Below are 18,085 nucleotides of genomic sequence, written 5' to 3'. Positions count from 1 at the left end.
TTACCAGCCTTCAACGTCACGAGCATCGCGTTCTCATCCTCACTTTCTAAGTTATCTTTTTTCTATCACAATGCCGCCAAAACGCATGACAGCGAACCCGACGAAGCCAGCGCGATATCGCGCTGGTAAGCCCACGGGTGTAGAGTCCGATTCCGACTCTGACGCCAGCGAAAATGAAGAGCCCACCGAGCTAGCGCTCCCTCCACCACCAAAAGCGGCCAGCGCTGGAAAAATATCATCTGGCAACTTGGGGAAAGTCGATCTCGATGCGCGAAGAAAAGAAGCGCAGGCTGCCGAGGAACGAAGAATCGCGAAAGAAAAGGCAGAGCGTCTGGCCGTAGAGGAGGGTTTCGTGACAGAGGAAGAGGAAGAGAGTGAGGAAGAAGAGGAAGACGACGATGACGAAGAGGAAAGCGAGTCAGAGGAGGAGAGCAGCGAGGATGAAGCGCCACGAAGGAAGATGATGCAACTGAAGTTCGTACCGAAGAACAAAAGAGGAAATGGCAAGGACCCTGAGCAGGAGGCGGAAGAAGCACAACAAGCCGAAGAAGAGGCCCGCAAGAAAGCCGCCGACGAGCTCGTAGAAGAGCAAATCAAGAAAGACCTAGCTGCGCGCGCAGCAGGCAAAACCCACTGGGTAGACGACGATGCCGAAGCCTCGGACGTGGACACAACAGACGGGCTGGACCCGGAGGCTGAAGAAGCAGCCTGGCGTGTTCGCGAACTCAAGCGCATGAAGCGTGCGCGTGCTGTCATCGAAGAGCGCGAAAAGGAGCTTGCGGAAGTTGAGCGCCGACGCAACTTGACAGAGGAAGAGCGACAAGCCGAAGACGAAGACTTCCTAGCAAAACAAAAGGAGGAGAAGGAGGGCAAGGGCACAATGGCCTTCAAGCAACGCTATCTACACAAGGGTGCCTTCTACCAGGAAGAAATGAAGGAATCTGGCTTGGACAAGCGAGATATCATGGGCAGTCGCATCCAAGACGATGTGCGGAATCGTGAAGCCCTTCCGGAATATTTGCAACTTCGCGACATGTCCAAGCTAGGACGCAAGGGCGGAACAAAATACAAGGATATGCGCACTGAAGATACAGGCCGATGGGGAGATATTGGTGATGGCCGAAAGAGAGGCGGTGGACGTTATGAAGATGACGAGCGTTTCAGACCAGATGACGATCGATTCCGTCGCGATGAGCGGAGCGCTGGTGGCGCAAATGCCATTCCCCTTGGCGATCGCAAGAGGGATGACCGACGACAGAGAGATGACGGACACAGTCGACCAAAATCGCGGTCAAGGTCACGATCGCCGCGGCGCGATACAGATAGAGACGATTACCGACGTCGTAAGCGAAGTACATCGCGCGATGATGAGCGTTACGATAGTGACAAGAGACGTAGGGTGGACGACAGGTAGACACCATGGTCTGATCTTAACATACTATTAATAATACCCCCCAATCACAACTATTTGTGCCTCGGATTTTGCTCTTTCTCTTTTACATATCTCGTTAGATTACTCTTCACTTGTCTATCCCACTCTATATCCTGACAATCTCAACACGGGCACGCTCGAATATCTGATGGCTCGTCATCGCATCACCACTTCCACCAGACACTGCTGGAGGGTATAATGTCATGCGTGCGTAAGTGCCAGCGCCACGACGCTTTGACAGATAACCAGGGTTGATAAGGAGGACACTTTCGACGACCTATAAAAGTAAGTAAGATAACTTGGAGTTGTAAACAACAATCATACCTTTGCAAAAGGAGGCAACAAGCTAGGGACAACCATCACATCGGGCCTGACATTCACCATCTCGCCCAGTTCCAGATAGCTCAGATCTAGCACGGCACCAGTAGCCACGCCGTCTTCTGTGCCAGTCTTGGGAAGCTTGGAACGCTCTGTAGGGGGAAACAATGGGAAATAGTGTCGCTGCTCAACAAGATATCGACATAGGCGGCTCATAAGATCTCCACTGGGCTGCGCTCCACCGCGGGATACAACCTCCTCCGAGCGCAGTTGAGAGAGGATATCCTGCGACGAAACACCAAGCACAACTTCGTTGATGGATAAAGTCATGGGGTTTGTGACGATGCGGACAGCCTTGGGGAGGCCAAGTTCCTTGCGAGGGATGGTATCTTGAGGCCAGGAGACGTGTTTCGACAGGACATCTCGGACTGAGGGGACGAGAACAATGGTGATCTGAGGATTTGAGGATGCTAGACGGTTGAAAGCGGGGGCAACTAGATACTTGAACACAGTTGACATAGTAGCCGTATCAGGGTCAAAGTTTGCCTCTTCAGGGAGGTCGAAATCACCCGTCGCAATAAGTGGGTGGTCAATATCGAGAAAAGGTCCTGTGAGGACGAGTGCATCTGCATAAGTATCGGCTGCTTGGCTGCAAAGCGCATGAAGAGGCTCGAAATCGAGATTGTCGTCTGCTGTGTACGGGCCAGAAGCATATAGAATATTCAAAGGCGCAGGCTCTGAATCCTCGTCCATCGCATCTGGGCCACCACGGAACTTCTCGCGATGCGCTTCAAGTGTAGAAGCTGAAGAGGCAGCGCTGGGAAGAATAGGCATGTCGAGAACCTCTTTGACGACGAACTCGCTTCCAGAGGCATTGGTTCCTCGGAAAGCAACGATCTGACCGGGGAAGAAGCTCCAAGAGCGAATACTGTCCATCTTCAAGGGTACTCTCAAGCCCATTCCCGTTCGTCTTGAAGTCTCTAGTACCAGCGACGCAGCATTGAGCTTACCCTCTGGTGAATCTGATGCAATTCGTCCAACGGCGACAACTTCAGTAGTGCTTTGCGCCGCGGCACTTCCAAACTCGCTCTCGTCAATCTTGTGATGTTGCTGGACAAGAGCCATAAAGTTATCGATCCGATCGTCAAGAATTTCACTGGCTTCGGAAAGCTTCATGGCCAATGGCTTGTATCCCAGCTTCTTCTGGTCCGAGGCGGCTGTAAGTTTCACTCGAGGTTCGGAGAAGGGGGCGATTGGTGGCTCGGCTGCGTTGAGACTGTCGTTGAGAATCTCTATGGTTTCTCCTGGGTTTGTTCGATCACTAAAGGATGTAGGTCTATGTTTCGTTAGTACACCGAGAGCCATGAACAAGGTATATGAACGTACTGGAGATTGTTTAGGGATTTAAGCTGATCGGTCATCCCTTTTGCTGGTGAGCTTGTCAACCCTTTTGGTGTATCCAGCTTCTTCTTGATGGCACTTCCTCCCGCACCTCGATTCAACTTGGACCCAGAAGCTGGTGTACTGGGCACAAGCCCATCGATCATGCCAAAGACATCTCCGCCCTTGTTTCCACCCCTGGGCGCACTGGCGACCTTCCTTTCCGTCTTGACCTGAACTTTTCGGTGGCTGTTTTCGAGCTCGTCCTGGATGCTCTGCTTCAGGTTGCGTAGAATCTCTAGGCTTAGAACTTGAGCATCAATATCGAGCTTTATGCAATACGACTCCCACTTGAAGAAGAGATCCTCGGCTGATAAACCGTGCAGGCGCATGATAGACTCCAGCTCGCTGAGGACATCAGGCTCAAGCGGCTTGTTGGGGGAAAAGCGGTCTTGGATTTCGGCGTCGGCCATTTTGGATAACGATAAATATTGGGTGAGAGGCAATTGATAACAGAGTGCAATTTTTTGACACAATCCAGTGTCGTATCTTGGGTTGAAGAATATTGTCTTGAGCTGGTTAGAATGTTTGGAGGGGCCTTGAAAGTGGGCGCGATCAGACGCGTCGTATCACAGGTAACAAAATCCCGAGCGCGTTAAGTGAGTGAGCGATAAGATTACGATGCAAGCCAGGTCAGTGCATAGTAGGTAGATAGTCCAAAGCACACAGTCATCGTTTCGAGTCACGTAAAACATTAAGTAGAATAGAGTAAAGTCATGTAGTTTTATTAACCATTTGTTGTGTCGCTCAGTTGTAAATCGCTTCTAAATAGGCCATTTATCGCTATCAAGGTATCGTATCGTGTCCGTAACCGGAACAGCAAGCGCCGTTGCTTCGTATCTTTGTAAACCCACCAAACGCCGTCTACTTTGTATGCACTTGCTCAAATCAAACGTCCAGTTCCGTCATGCTCATGGTGTAGCTGTTGACCAACAGAGCTGTAAAAACACTCAAAACACGCTTTCATAAAACTGCTGTTACTTTTCCTTCTCGATACCATCCCATTCAGCCCAGACATTATCCGAACCTCCGTACGAGAAAGACAGAGAGCCATCTTTTGTTGGGGAACCTTGTATGATACCGTCGGCGCTTAGGAAGTTGCCAAACTCGATCAAGTTGGAAGGGTCTGTATCAAGTAATGGAAGACTGGAAAAGTCAAAGTTGGTGTTGTTCAAATCAAAGTTCGGTTCAGATAGTAATTGTGTGATAGTTCTGCTCAGGGGGGTGTCGAGAACGTTATCAAGTTTGCTTTCAAGGTTCAGCCGCGGGCTACGCCTAACGCTCGCAGGGCTTTTGGTTGGTGTTCGTTGCAGTAGCGCTTGTTGACCAGGAGACAGCATATCTCTCACTGATCGAAGAGAACGTGAAACGCTCCGTGATACGCTCCGTGTTATTGGACGGTGACTGGGCGTCGGACGAGTCGGTGTCTTAAACAGTGCTGAGTCCGTGTCAATCTTGGATTTGGGTGGTGGTGTGGAAGGGCGAACAGGGCTGTTGAACAGCGCCTCGATGTCATCATCAAGATGTCCGCCGTTATAAGTCTCGAATGCCATGTTTTCTTTGCCAACAGCTTCCTTGTTGTGTCGACCGTCGTTGATTTTAGCCATGTTGACGTTCAACTCCCCAAGGGTCTTTTGTGCTCCTTCTTTGCGAGGGGACGGGAAAAGTAGGCGTCGTGTGCATCCAAGCTCCTCGTCGAGGTCCATCTCGATTGGGCTTTCGGCAGTTCCAGTACCCCTAGAAACTCTGGAATGCGTTGACCCCGGGACTGACTGGCTTATGTCCTTAATATGCCGTCTGTCATCCGCCATCAAATTGAGCATATTGCCCATGACCACATCCTCATTAGCCTCTGTAACCATCGAGCGGACATCAAACTGCTTAGGAGATGATTGCTGGATTGGGGCCAGGGGGTCTGTAGCAGCATACACTTGTGCGGTGGGAGCAGGAGCAGGCACAGAGGTACTCTTAGTACGGGATCGTTTCGCCTGCGAATCAGAGCCTGCAGACGATCGCTTTTTTCGACTTTGTCCCAAATGCCCAAAAGAATTATCCCATTTGTCTTGAGGGCGGTGGTTATGGTACTTGGCAATCCAGATACCACATGGGTTGCAGAGGAGCTTTTCCGACCATTTGCTGCGATCGTCGTCAAAGCCAAGTGTTTTTTTGATAAGCCGGTAAGACAAAGGCTTCTTATCCTCGTCGCGATTTAGAATTTCAATGGCGGTAACCCTTCCAGGTTTCTCCGAGTATTCCACATACTCTGGGATTCCATCATGCTCCTGGACCCAAATCTTGCGCCAAGTAGGAGTTTCAATGGCACCACAGTTCGTGCAGAACGGGGGCATTTCGCCAGCTGCAATTGCCAACTCCAGGCGTTGTTTGATTGAATGCTTCTTGACCAGGTTCTTGTTGGACTTGCAAGGGGGGGACGAGGGCATCGGAGGGAAGTCGCTCTGCGGGAAAGTAACCTCGGGAAGGGTAGGTAGAAGATTGGCGACTAGAGATGTCTCCGATGGCCCGACGGGGTCACTGGCGGCAACCTGCGCGTGGATATTGGCCGATTTGGAGCGGCGAAGACAATCTGGAATCTCTGTTGAAGCACGAGGCTCAGCAGTCATAGATTGAGAAAGTAAAGATGGTTCAAGAGGCTCGCTGGCTGGCACAGAAGGCACAGAAGGCAAAGCTAAGATTCCTGCGGATTGTGAGCGGCCGATCTGTCGCGGTGCTCGAGGCTTGGATCTGACATTGCCAGCACTTGATTTTGAAGTAGGTAGAGATCCTTGAGTAGATAGGTTAGTATCGGTAGAATTGGTAGGCTCAGAAGAACTAGAGACAGCGCGCACTAATTCAAAAAGTGCATCCTCTTCCACTGGCTGAGCCACAGTTGCTGGCGAGGATGCAGAAACAGGTGCTGGGCTGTTCTTCTCAGGCGCGTCTGTGGTAGGAGGGGGCGTTGGAGCGAGTGTTGGTGGTTGAGGTGGATTTGTAGGTCGTTTTTGAGGAGGGTTTCGGGTCGGTCGAGGTTTAGGGATCTTCTTTGCGGTAACAGGTTCTGACGGGGGAGGGCCAGCAGGGGCCGATGTTGGTTGAGGCGTGTTCAAGTTCTGGATATGGACAAGGCCCTGACCGTCGGGACCATCTTGAATACGGAAAACTTGAGTTGGGATTCCGGTGCTGTCGATGTCTTCCATCACTTTCTGGGGCTTGTGCTGGTGGAACTGGCCTTCTTTGGCTAGTTGTAAGATAGGTTCATCGAACAGGTCGTCGGTCTCGTTATCAACGAAACTCGACGCTTGCCGTTGCAGTGACGGCATTGGAGGTAAGACGGGACTGGAAGGGGGTGGGCTAGATCGCATGAAGGATGCTGTTGGTGGCAATGGAGGAGATGAACGCATATCTTGGGGGCTGTCTTCTGAAAAAGTTGGGGTCTCGACAGGTGATTCAGGAGAGCGACCATCCTCTTGACTCGGTGATAGGGCACGGAGAGGCCTTGGGGGAACCTGATTGCTCATAGCAGCACCCAGCTCTTTCCTCATCGATGATTCCCTCCGAGGCTTAGGTCCTTTTGGGCCAGCCTGAGCAGGACCACCGAGAGGTCCTCTATCTGGGACGGGTGTAGGAGCTCGGGGAACTTCTTGTAGATGGTTCCCGGTCACCACCTCGTTGCTTGCAACAGGACGGAAGTTTCGAAGCGAGCCAGCGGTACTAGCGGTGACACGAAGAGATTCCGGACCAGAAGTGAAGGGATTTGGAACGGCCTTTTCAACTCTGGTTGGCTTGGCCCTTTTTGGAGCAGGTCCTGAACCACCATCCTCACCTTCTGTGCCATCTTCGTATCCAGATGTGTTTCCCTCAGTAAGCTTCTTTCGTGGCCTACCACGGGGCCGACCCGTTGGCGGTTTCCTCCGGGAATTTCTGCTAGAGGGCCTGGATTTCGGGTTTTCTGTGGTCGCTCCGGTGACAGGCATAGGGGCTATTCGCTGTATATCTGGTCCGGAGTTGGCCTGTTCCATGGTTTGGCCGGCGAACGAACTTCTCCTTTCGTGTGTGCTAGACATTGGTCCTGCTTGGGATAGGGCAGGAGAAGCTACCCGAGATACATGACCGGTGTGTCCAAAGTTAGGGTTTGACTGCATAAAAGAGGTCCATTCTGCACCGGGCGTTTCTGCACCGGGCGTTTCTGCACCGGGCGTTTCTGCACCGGGCGTCATGACAGTTTCAGTAGGCTTTCCTGGTTGTAATGGGGCAGGCTGTAGAGGAACCTGCTGCATATCCATCGGATGCATGTCAACAGTCGGTTCAGGCCGCAGAACCCGACCTGCGGCGGAAAACTTGAGTTTGACCTCGAGTGTCTCACGGTTTTCTCCACCGAAGACAGCAAGAACATTTTTGGTGACCCTTCCAGTGATCATCTTGGGCAGCTGGGCCATCCAGTCACACCGCATCGAGTCGAGTGCCCACGATAGCATGCCTTGACCGACTAAAGGAGTATCTGGTTCCGAGTAATCGTGTGCGTAGATTGTGAAGTCGCCTTCGCCGTTCTGGCTCGAAAGTTCGGGGCTGCATTCTGTGACAGCCTGAAGACAGGCTCGTAGGTCGACGATGCCGATAGAGTTTACTTCATCGAGGGGAATTGTCTGCACGTAGAGTGTCTGTACTGATCGTGCGAGGCAATTGACCTTGGCCTCCTTATCGAAGGTGTAATGCACCTTGACTGCACATCAAGTTAGCGAGGCCACAACCGAACGCAGTGGTTTTGCATACGACCCATAGGTCTCACTTGGACACCCGATTCATTAAGCTCGTTGTTCTGCTGCGTCGTCTGACCGGTCTGATAGTAGCCGCCTTGGGAGGCATTGGGTGTGTGAGATGCCATGGCGATGATTCCCCGGAGGGAAGAGGTCAGAGATGGCCGTCAAGGCGTCTATCGCTTTCAACCTCGTATATATGAAAAGATCGTGTGCTTGGTGTGCAAAGTGAACTGAGTTCAAGGTGAGAGTCGAGAAGAAAAGAAGCAAGCAAGCGAGGTGCGAAGTAAAACAGTGGAGATTACAATGATGAGTGCTCCGTAGTGGGGAGGATCAATGCTTGAACTCGTTGGCCGGGAGGGACGTGATGTGATCTAGTATTCAAGTCTGGGTGGCGGGCGTCATGTTCGTGACGCGCTTTAACCCGCCAAAGTCGCGTCGTGAAGCAGGGTGGATCGAGTTTAAGTGCCTGCCGATTGAGGTGCGTGCTGGCTAGACAACGCGAACAAAAAAAAAGAGCGAAGCGAGATGTGATAAAGGGGCAAGATGGCTAAGGTGGTGGAGATGTTGGTAGAGATGAAAGAAATACCGCTATCAAACCACAGATTTTTAACAATAACAATACAAAGATATAATATCTTTTGCAGTCGTATTGTGATGCAGCACTCAAGGTCGTGTTAGATCCTCGCAGCGCTGCGCTGCCTGTACCTGAGAGATGGAGGGCGGCCGTATCACTCTAGTGGTTGATGCGTCCAAGACCCCTGTGGGTTTCTTTGATCTTAGTGGCTGCAGATATGGTGACGTGAGTTAGCGCAACCCACTTCTCACGTTCTCAACTTCCAGATTCTCTCGACTCTGGTCGGTCGATAGTGGGGGTAAACCGGAACGGCAGATAGACCCACCTATACCGGCGCGGAGCCCGTCCCGTGTTTCTTGTCAAGTTCGGTGTCTCTGTTTCGTCTCTGGCTGGCTGGTCCAAAGTTGAGTTCCCACGTGATCTTGTTCTAGCCTTTGTTCTTCGTTTTATCGTACTTCTGAAACGGTACGTATCTTTCTAGTTGTTCATCAACCGGAGTCTTTTCTCAGGCCCTTTTGCTTTGGCCAACTTGACAATTGCCGACCTGGCTTCGAGGACGGGAAAATCGGTCAAGAAAGTGAAAGAGAAGGAGGCGAAGATGTCTTGTCTTCCTTTCCAAACTGTTCTTGGGGCGGGCCTCTGTCCCTTTTATATTCTCAGCAGTAGCCTTTGAACTGACCAGACTTTCTATGCGAGCTGGTCATCCTATACCTAGGTACTACATACTAAGGTACCTAGTATATACGGAGTCTCAATAACTTTAATGGTGTCTCTCCTATGACTCTCTTTTCGAGTTGAAGCCCACTTTGACTTGACTTTCCTCTTTCTTTACTCCTCTGTTATTATCTCCATCTATCTGTACAACTCGAGTTGGTGTTTTCCCCTAGGTAGTCTAGCAGGCTGCCAATACCCACCCAACCCTCCATTACCATAGTGCTTCTGCCCCTCTTCAACAATCCCTCTACTCAACGTTTCTCCAACAAGATGAGGTTTTTCAGCGGTCGCTTGATGTCTCATCATCTTGAATCTTATGGTTTTCATCCCCACCCCCACCCGCGTCGTTTTATTCGCCGCTTTCTCACCGATGAATACATTCATGATAATCTATCAACCCCATTAGGAGTTTTATCGCCATCAATCAATTCCATCATCATTCTTCATTGGCATTGTCTCAATATCATCACATTTTATCTATCAACACACAGTATCGCATATTTTACATATCGTAGTGACTTCTATTTTTACAGATCATCAGAAATAATTGTCAGTCAGCATATGCAGAATTACAGTCTGCTTCCTGGCGCAGCCTCGTCCTTCACCCACGCGGCCTTTCTCTTGTCGTTCACCACAGTCTTGCGATCGATGATATCCGCAACAACTTCAGAGATGCCTTGACGACCGTTACGCGATGCAATAATCTTGTTGGCTAGCTCTTCCCGAGTGTAGGTGCCCTGGGAAAGAACCTTTTCAACCTCCTTCTCTGTGGGCACACCAAGCTCCTGGTGAGGATACTCCTTGTAAGTACGGTCAGTGAAGAGGTGGAGTGGATAGTCGTCGTCGTATTCGAAGAAGGGCTTGGCTACATTGGTGCCGCCAATGGCCTCAAGAGACTTGGGCTCCCACACGGGCGCATTCTTTCTGATGAGTAAAGCTGACACGCCCTCGGTAAAATCGTGATGCTGCATAAACTTGGTAGCAATCTGGTGTTCCCTCTTGAAGGTCTCGGCAATATCCCACTCGCCACCAACACGCATCTGGCGTAGAGCTACGTGCAAGGCCGTGGGCGATCGCTTGTGCAGAGTTTTTAGTTGCCGCTGCGCCCACTCCCTCGTAGAACTATTCCCTTCCTCAGCTTCCAAGGCAGCAATGATCTCAGTGATTGTGTGCCTGTTGAAGCATCGATCAATCGCCTGCCGAACCGCGCCTGTCAGTTGAATGGGCTGGTCATGAGGAAGACCCGTGCAGAATTCCTCGAGAGTCTGGTTAATAAGTGCCAGGCGTTCGGGCAGAGTGTCGCTGTCCCGGAACCGCAATTCAGCCAGGCGTGCCTCAAGATCAGGTAAGCTGGTCGAGTGAAGGTAGTGGGTAGCAATGCCGGCGTAAAAGACGTTGGGGCCTCGGAGCTGTGCGCTGGTCAGCGCAAGATAGGTCCCGATGGATCCGTTCATTCGAGGGAGGAAGAAAGAAGCGCCGACATCGGGGAAAAATCCGATGCCTGTCTCGGGCATGGCGAAGACGGTGTTCTCGGTCGCGATTCTGAAAGGAGCGTGAGCGCTCAGACCAACACCACCGCCCATGGTGATGCCGTCCATAAAAGCGATGTAGGGCTTGTTGTATGTCGCAATATAGTGGTCGAGTTTGTATTCGAGAGCAAAGTATGCAGACGATCGCATCCATCCAGTATTATTCTGCTGGTTCATCTCTGCCAGCGCGGCGACGTCACCTCCAGCGCAAAGGGCCTTTTGACCAGCACCCTTCAAAACAACAACATTGGCGAGGTCTGACTTTTCCCACTCGACCAATCTAGGCACCATCTTTCGGATCATTGAAGAGTTTAGAGAGTTGAGCTTCTGGGGTCGATTGAGCATTATGGTTCGCAAGCCATATTTGCTCTCGAAGACCACATCGTTAGGTTCATCTTTAGGCAATGGCTTGATGGTGGTCGCCTCATCTGAGACCTTCAATATTCCAATTAGCTTCGTATAGCTGAACTGACGGCCCGTCCATGCTTACCTGTCGAGCACCGAGCGAGGAGCTCAAGACTTTTCCTTGCTGAACCATGTTGAAGCTTCTTGGCAAGCCTCGACTTGTAACATTAGCTGCAGCACCAGCGCGGGCTGCAAAAGTTCGGAACGACATTATATTAAAAGAAGAATTGGCGATGCGCACATGCGATCGACATGCGCATCAACGAGATGAATGAGGGGGTATATGATGTGCCTTGGAGTCTTGTCCGAGGTCCGCGGCAATGCTTTTTCCAACCTCCGCATCAAACCGCCCCAAAACCAAAATTGATAGCAGCCACACTTTTGATAGTGGGATGGTTTCATGCCTGCCAAGTCAGGAACTGCGTCACCTGACCTATCATGGGCCATAGAATTTGGACCCACCAGCATGTCCAATCAAACACGTTCTACTCCAATCGTCAACTTTTCGAGCTCTCTGAGCTTCAGCCTTGCGCGCCGCCATACAACATCTCATAACCACCAAACAGTATCATCAACATGTCGGACCCTAAGATTCAGTACGCCTCAAAACACCCGAAACTGGCTCAAGTATGCTAATGTATTATATAGGGAGCTTCTTGCCAAGCCGCGATCCGACCTCACGTACGTGTCCACCGATAATTGCTGTCTTTCCAGCCCCGCGACAGGTCAACGATTGCTAACATGCTGTGCAGCGAGTACGAGATCGCCCAGCTCGAAGAGTACGAGTTTTCCGCCGGCCCTCTCTCCATCCTCCAGACTGCCGTGCGATCACACGTCCAAGTCCTCATCTCCATCCGCAACAACCGCAAACTCCTTGCGCGCGTCAAGGCATTCGACAGACATTGCAACATGGTTCTCGAGAACGTCAAGGAAATGTGGACAGAGACTCCCCGATTAGCTGGCGGAAAGAAGGGCAGACCAGTCAACAAGGATCGGTTCATCAGCAAGATGTATGTCTCGTGCACACCAACGCCCGCAAACCCCTTTCTCGAATGGCGGTGACACGAAATTATGGTACTGATTACTAACTTTATCACAGGTTTTTGCGAGGCGATAGCGTTATTCTGGTTCTCCTAAGCTAATTTTCCTTTACCACATGATCTTGGAGGGTGAGAACTTGATTTAGAGAATGGGATGTTTTGTATGTCTTACGGGCAAGGCTCACAGGGACTCCATAGGCGTTGAAAACATGATGATTTGCGCATACAATTCTTCCTCATTACAATGTGCCTATGACTACTCCAACAATATTATCATTCTGCGATTGCCCAGTTTCCACTCGTATCTGTCGTCAATGTTTTGCCTGCGACCGAAAGCGTGCCTCGAAAGCAAGCACCGTCTAACCAGTCAGACCAAGGAAGAAGCAGGCCAGTCCCCAAGCACCAGGATCGGGAACCTCCTGATATCCACTACCTCCGATATAGACGGTTCGGCCCAAGCTAGCTTGCATACCCTTGGTCTTGTTGGCCCCTTCCAAGGCTGCCTCAGCTGCCTTCTTGACATCTCCTGTCTGGTTCAGCACTTCCACAAAGGGGTGGAGAGCGTCGACCAAAGTACGGTCGCCCGGGCGAGCGGGTGTGTATCTGGCCAGAGCATCGCTGCTTTTCCTAAGAGCTTTGCCCCAGACTTCCGGAGATGCATTGCCCGGTGCCAGCTCTCGAAGAGCCTTGACCAGGGCGTTAAGGAAGATGGCATACAGAGCACCCGAGGTTCCATCCATGGCCGTTTCCACGATTGTCACGATGCGAGCAAGGTCCACAACAACATCACCGGTGAGAGGACGCTGTTCCACATGTTTCAGAATTGCTGCATCGTGTCAGTATGTGAGTGTCATTTAGAAGTTGCTTAGACTTACCTTCGGCGCCTCGCTTCAATCCGATACCGCAGTCACCGTCCCCAACGATAGTATCATAACGCGTGACTTCAGGCTCAGCATCGATGACCTTTTGCAGCGCATTCTTTAATGCTGATTGAGCGTTGCTTGCATCTGTTTTAAGATCACTAGACTTGATGTCCTCGGTCGCACTAACACGATCAGTTCTCGTGCTAGTGTTTTTGGCCTCCCAAGTGCTGGTTTTGATAGGAGCAGACCAGCCAACGACCTCGCTGGGAGCATCAAGCAGCTCAATCATACTCGGAGCGTCAAAATCGGGAGCCACAACGTTGAGAAGAGAAATGCTGAAACCGAGACCGTTGAGACTAGTCATGTATGTGCCGCTGAGCACTCTGACGGGACGAATATTGTACTTGGACTCAAGTTGGCTCGCAACCTCTGCTGTGATACCGCCCATCTCGAGAACACTGACTCCTCCCAGATTGTTGATCATGAGGATGACTTCTTTAGAGCTGACGTTGACGAACGCTCGGTCTTTGTCGTTGGCGTCGAGCAATTGTTGAAGCATTTTAGTCACAAGGTCAGGCAACTCAACATTTTCGCGTCCAGAACCAGGCTCGTTATGAATGCCCATCCCCAATTCCACTTCGTCTGCTGCGAGACTTGCCTCTGTATCGACCTTGCGACCAGGAACATGCACGTGTTCCAGACTGGCACCCACGCTGACAAGGTTGTCTGCAGTAAGCTGGGCATATTTGGCTACCTGCTCCAGAGGCTTTCCTAGAGCAGCGAGGGCACCTGAGATCTTGTGGACGAGAACGGTGCCCGCGATTCCACGACGTCCAACCTTTCCGGCTTTGGCGCGGCCAACTCCAACATCGTCGCCTACAACGACCATTTCAACGTCAAGCCCTGCAGCCTTTCCCTTTTCGACAGCCATGCCAAAGTTGAGGACATCACCAGTGTAGTTCATTACGGTGACCAACACACCCTTGGACGTATCGACACGAGAAGTGATGGCTGCGCGTATCTGCTCCGCTGAAGGGGAGGCAAATATGGTACCGGCTACAGCAGCAGAGAGCATGCCTTGGCCGACCATACCTGCGAAGGAAGGCTCATGGCCAGAGCCGCCGCCTGAGATGATGGATACTTGAGGTTTGACATTGGAATCAGGACGACGGTATATGACTTTGAATTCCGGATCTAGAGCAACTGAGGGGTTGGTGAGAGTGAGACTGTGGAGAGCCGAGGAGACGAGGTGGGTTGGATCGTTAACAAAGTGTTTGGCTGACATGACGATAGTGATGGAGACAGATGGTCAACCAGGATATAGAGAAGCGAGGATCTTGTATGTTGTGTCACAGATTATGTTATTTTCCTTGGTACTTGATTTCTTTTAAGTAGCTTCTGCCAAGATAGTTGCAGTCAACTGATGATCCAGCTGAATCAAATCAAGTCAAGTCACATATGAGGTTCGGTTCTGTTTGGCTGTAATGGACGAAGGATGAAGCTATGAGTGGGGGGATCGCGGGGTTTGGAGGCGGGGTTTGAGAGGCGTGAGGAGTTGAAACCGGGGTACGGGACTCGTCACGGCAGGAATCATCCATTGGGGGTTGTGTTTTCTTTCCCATTTGTTGAGAGCCTGGTTCCTAGCCCACTGCAATGGCATGTGGTGGTTTAGTTTGGCCATCATTATACTAGATAGATGAGAGGTTGTTGATGGAGTTGTTGAGATACATGCGAATCTTTGTAGATGCCACCTTATTTATGTAACAGCGCCCATAAAAGCAATATATAAATAAGAATCCAAAGTCGATATCCGTACATATTAGTTATAAAATTGGATCCCAGAACATGTAATTGTCTCGTGTTAGGCGATGCAATTGATATCAGCCAATGCTGAGCTAGTGTAATGTATATACGAATTGTTTTGCATGTTTCGTTGATCGTAAGCTATTTTTATATGAATCACGATAAGCAGTTACTGAAACAACGGCTTTGATGATGAAAACAAAGCTCGTAATGGATAAACGGCTCTCTCATCTCTTAGTGTTTACGCGGCCACGGATGTGCTGTGCCAGCTGGGTCACAAAAAATAGATACTTGAAGCATTTGAGACAAAAATATCAGAATGCTCCTAGGCTATATACTCACTAAAGCTGATCTAATATTTCTATCAACCACCAAGCCGGTGCCGATTTTTATACGATGCACCTCTATGTGTACCTGCGTACGTGGTAAGACATAAAGTGCTCTAGGCAAAGCAGGCTAGACAGGGTGGCAGGGATGGAAGCTCCACCAATACAGTGTTATAACAGTGTTCGAGAAGGGGACCTGGTATTCGCTCCGGGAATAAGTCTTGAAGAAAAGGCATCACTCAAGAACAAATTAAACTGGTATTCCGGCTTCCGGCTTGGCTGAGTTCGCTTAATAGATCTCGTCTTTTTACTACGGCTAACTAGCCGGGTTACTTATTACCTGGGTAGGCACTTGGAAATTGTAGTGAACTGATTGACTTTATGTAGATTTGAATAAATCGCCCATCTCATCAGTCTCGGCCGAATTAAAACAGATGCTCCATAGTTCGTAGTTCTCAACCCGCTCTTCAGGCCATGTAAGAAAAGGGATCGAGGCAATTATTGGATCACGAACCTCGCGGAGCCGCATTTATTTGTACATAACCAACTGGAACTCTGACTGCAGTGCACTAAGACGATCATAATTACCTACCTTCTACTTGACATCTACTGTACCATTCAGACTGTGCCTTGCGCGTCCAACACAGTGGCCTCTCCCTTTCGCCTCTGCTGCACGTCGTATGAAGGACTCTTGACTTGAATTTGTCGTCTGTGCTGCTTATTATGCTGTACAAGAACAACCCCCTGATGATCCACCACCGTCTGGTAGGACCCATCCTACCAGTTCGCTACATGTGCATAGCCCCCAGAGGATGCATCGTCAGCCAATTATCCCGAGTGATGGATTCCTTCATGGGTAGTTTCATTTCCAAAGGACCTTTCGCTTTCCACCTCATCTGTAGGTGGAGTCGCGTTGACGTATAGCCGAACATCCTACAAGGTATCAATGTAAATCAATGTCAGTGCTTGCAGGGCCAAAAAACGGGGTGACTCGAGTCCTCTCTCCCCGTGCCCAATTTTTACAAGAAACAGGAGGATCCCTTTTCCTGTCTCTTTCATATACCCATTTCTTCTTGTAATGTCGATTCATTCATTCAATCCTTTTTTTGCTGTAATTATTTCGTCCCTCTTTTGTTAATCTACCTGTACATCTTCAACTATTATCTTGGCATCACGTATAAGCGGAAACAAACTCTAGATCTGGTCTTGGCATTCAGCAGGGTCTAATTCGTCTATTATTCGATCCCGTCTTGGTATTCTCGCATTCTGGTCAAGCTGCCAAGATGCGATCGTTGCTTCAGACAACTACTGCCGTCCTTGGCTGGACGGTAGCAGCAAATGCCTATGAATTAACAATAACTGATAAGAGTGAGTTCCTTATTGTTGAAGAGATATGATATATATACTGACAGTCACCAGAATCAGTCGAGAGTGCGGCAGCCAAAGCAGCCAAGGGCTTGACAAGTTGGTACACCGGAATGAACCCAGGCGACACAGCAGGAAACTTGCCAGACCCTTACTACTGTAACTATCCCATCTTATCATCATGGCATTATGCTAACTCTTAAAAGGGTGGGAGGCCGGAGCCATGTTCGGTTCCCTAGTTGATTACTGGTGGATTACAGGAGACGACACATATAACGCCATCACCAAGCAAGCCATGATCCATCAGGCTGGACCAGACGGCGACTACATGCCCGACAATCAAACCATGACCGAAGGAAACGATGACCAAGGCTTCTGGGCCATGGCCGCAATGTCAGCAGCCGAGCACCAATTCCCGAACCCCCCCGAGGACACCCCAGGATGGCTCGCCCAGGCACAAGCCGTCTTCAACGAGTACGTCAGCCGCTGGGACGACGAGTATTGCGGTGGTGGAATGCGCTGGCAGATCTTCAAGTGGAACACCGGTTACGACTACAAGAACGCCATCTCCAACGGCTGCTTCTTCAACGTCGCCTCCCGCCTGGCCAGGTACACGGGCAACGACACTTATGCAGACTGGGCTGGAAAGGTTTTCGACTGGCACATTAAGGCTGGGATCATCACCGACAAGTTTGAAATTTACGACGGTGTTCATATCGGCAAGGATAAGTCCTCGGTGTGTGACGATATCGACAAGACTCAGTGGTCCTATAACTCTGGTATCTTTCTGCACGGCGTTGCCAACATGTACAACATAACTTCATCTGACAAGTGGAAGAAGCGCGCCGACGGTCTTCTCGACGACGTCTTCAACAAGTTTGTCAAGAACGAGATCATCTACGAGCAGTTTTGTGAGCCGCACAAGCAGTGCAGTCAGGATCAGCAAAGTTTTAAGGGATACCTCGCCCGATGGTTGGCCGCCACTACACAACTATACCCAGAAACCAGCAGCAGAATCATGCCGCTCCTCAAGACAAGTGCTCAGGCTGCTGCCAAGGTCTGCACTGGCTCTGGAGACGGCTACAAGGGCCCCGCCGGTACAGCTTGCGGCTTTTCCTGGACAACAAACACTTTTGATGGCTCTCTTGGTGTTGGACCCCAGATGAACGCTCTCGACATTTTCATGTACACTCTTGTCGGCAATGCAAAGGCACCCTACACATCCAAGACCGGAGGAACATCCAAGGGTGACCCTGGTGGTGGTAACACCGATGCTAACGATAATGACGGAACGCCCAAGAGAAAGGCCATCACTGGAGCCGACAAGGCCGGTGCTGGTATCTTGACGTTTCTCTTCGTGGCTGGTATCATTGGAGGTGTTTCTTTCCTCGTTCTCGACCTCTAGACATAAAGTGCTACGAGCCAGCTATAGGGATATGGCGTTATGGGGAGGATTTGTGATATTTTTGCAACACGGGGCGTTATGAATGCTTTAGAATTTGGATACCTTTATTTGCACTTG

The 18,085-nt window shown here is 50.4% G+C and overlaps 7 protein-coding genes across 7 annotated transcripts, besides 1 other annotated feature; 3 read left to right on the top strand and 4 right to left on the bottom strand.

The window, feature by feature from the left end:
• Nucleotides 1–70: 70 nt before the first annotated feature.
• FPSE_02769 (uncharacterized protein) lies at nucleotides 71–1,414 on the top strand (the record flags this gene model as incomplete). The annotated part of the gene is made up of 1 exon (XM_009255888.1): nucleotides 71–1,414. One exon carries the CDS (start codon nucleotides 71–73, stop codon nucleotides 1,412–1,414), a length of 1,344 nt encoding a protein of 447 aa, XP_009254163.1.
• Nucleotides 359–446: a repeat region.
• A 124-nt stretch (nucleotides 1,415–1,538) lies between the features above and the next one.
• Nucleotides 1,539–3,603, bottom strand: FPSE_02770 (uncharacterized protein; the record flags this gene model as incomplete). Its single annotated transcript, XM_009255889.1, has 3 exons — nucleotides 1,539–1,709; nucleotides 1,757–3,086; nucleotides 3,137–3,603. 3 exons carry the CDS (start codon nucleotides 3,601–3,603, stop codon nucleotides 1,539–1,541), a joined length of 1,968 nt encoding a protein of 655 aa, XP_009254164.1.
• A 564-nt stretch (nucleotides 3,604–4,167) lies between these two features.
• FPSE_02771 (uncharacterized protein) lies at nucleotides 4,168–8,069 on the bottom strand (the record flags this gene model as incomplete). Its single annotated transcript, XM_009255890.1, has 2 exons — nucleotides 4,168–7,907; nucleotides 7,958–8,069. 2 exons carry the CDS (start codon nucleotides 8,067–8,069, stop codon nucleotides 4,168–4,170), a joined length of 3,852 nt encoding a protein of 1,283 aa, XP_009254165.1.
• Nucleotides 8,070–9,801: 1,732 nt separating this feature from the next.
• On the bottom strand, nucleotides 9,802–11,377 carry FPSE_02772 (uncharacterized protein; the record flags this gene model as incomplete). The annotated part of the gene is made up of 2 exons (XM_009255891.1): nucleotides 9,802–11,196; nucleotides 11,252–11,377. 2 exons carry the CDS (start codon nucleotides 11,375–11,377, stop codon nucleotides 9,802–9,804), a joined length of 1,521 nt encoding a protein of 506 aa, XP_009254166.1.
• Nucleotides 11,378–11,742: 365 nt separating this feature from the next.
• FPSE_02773 (uncharacterized protein) lies at nucleotides 11,743–12,308 on the top strand (the record flags this gene model as incomplete). Its single annotated transcript, XM_009255892.1, has 4 exons — nucleotides 11,743–11,762; nucleotides 11,815–11,847; nucleotides 11,919–12,176; nucleotides 12,266–12,308. 4 exons carry the CDS (start codon nucleotides 11,743–11,745, stop codon nucleotides 12,306–12,308), a joined length of 354 nt encoding a protein of 117 aa, XP_009254167.1.
• A 257-nt stretch (nucleotides 12,309–12,565) lies between these two features.
• FPSE_02774 (uncharacterized protein) lies at nucleotides 12,566–14,354 on the bottom strand (the record flags this gene model as incomplete). Its single annotated transcript, XM_009255893.1, has 2 exons — nucleotides 12,566–13,032; nucleotides 13,082–14,354. 2 exons carry the CDS (start codon nucleotides 14,352–14,354, stop codon nucleotides 12,566–12,568), a joined length of 1,740 nt encoding a protein of 579 aa, XP_009254168.1.
• A 2,127-nt stretch (nucleotides 14,355–16,481) lies between these two features.
• FPSE_02775 (uncharacterized protein) lies at nucleotides 16,482–17,968 on the top strand (the record flags this gene model as incomplete). The annotated part of the gene is made up of 3 exons (XM_009255894.1): nucleotides 16,482–16,566; nucleotides 16,618–16,722; nucleotides 16,770–17,968. 3 exons carry the CDS (start codon nucleotides 16,482–16,484, stop codon nucleotides 17,966–17,968), a joined length of 1,389 nt encoding a protein of 462 aa, XP_009254169.1.
• Between the last annotated feature and the right edge of the window lie 117 nt (nucleotides 17,969–18,085).

Source organism: Fusarium pseudograminearum, chromosome 4, assembly GCF_000303195.2.
Source record: "Fusarium pseudograminearum CS3096 chromosome 4, whole genome shotgun sequence".
Taxonomy (NCBI): Eukaryota; Fungi; Ascomycota; class Sordariomycetes; order Hypocreales; family Nectriaceae; genus Fusarium; species Fusarium pseudograminearum.
This window is presented reverse-complemented; position numbering and strand designations above follow the sequence as displayed.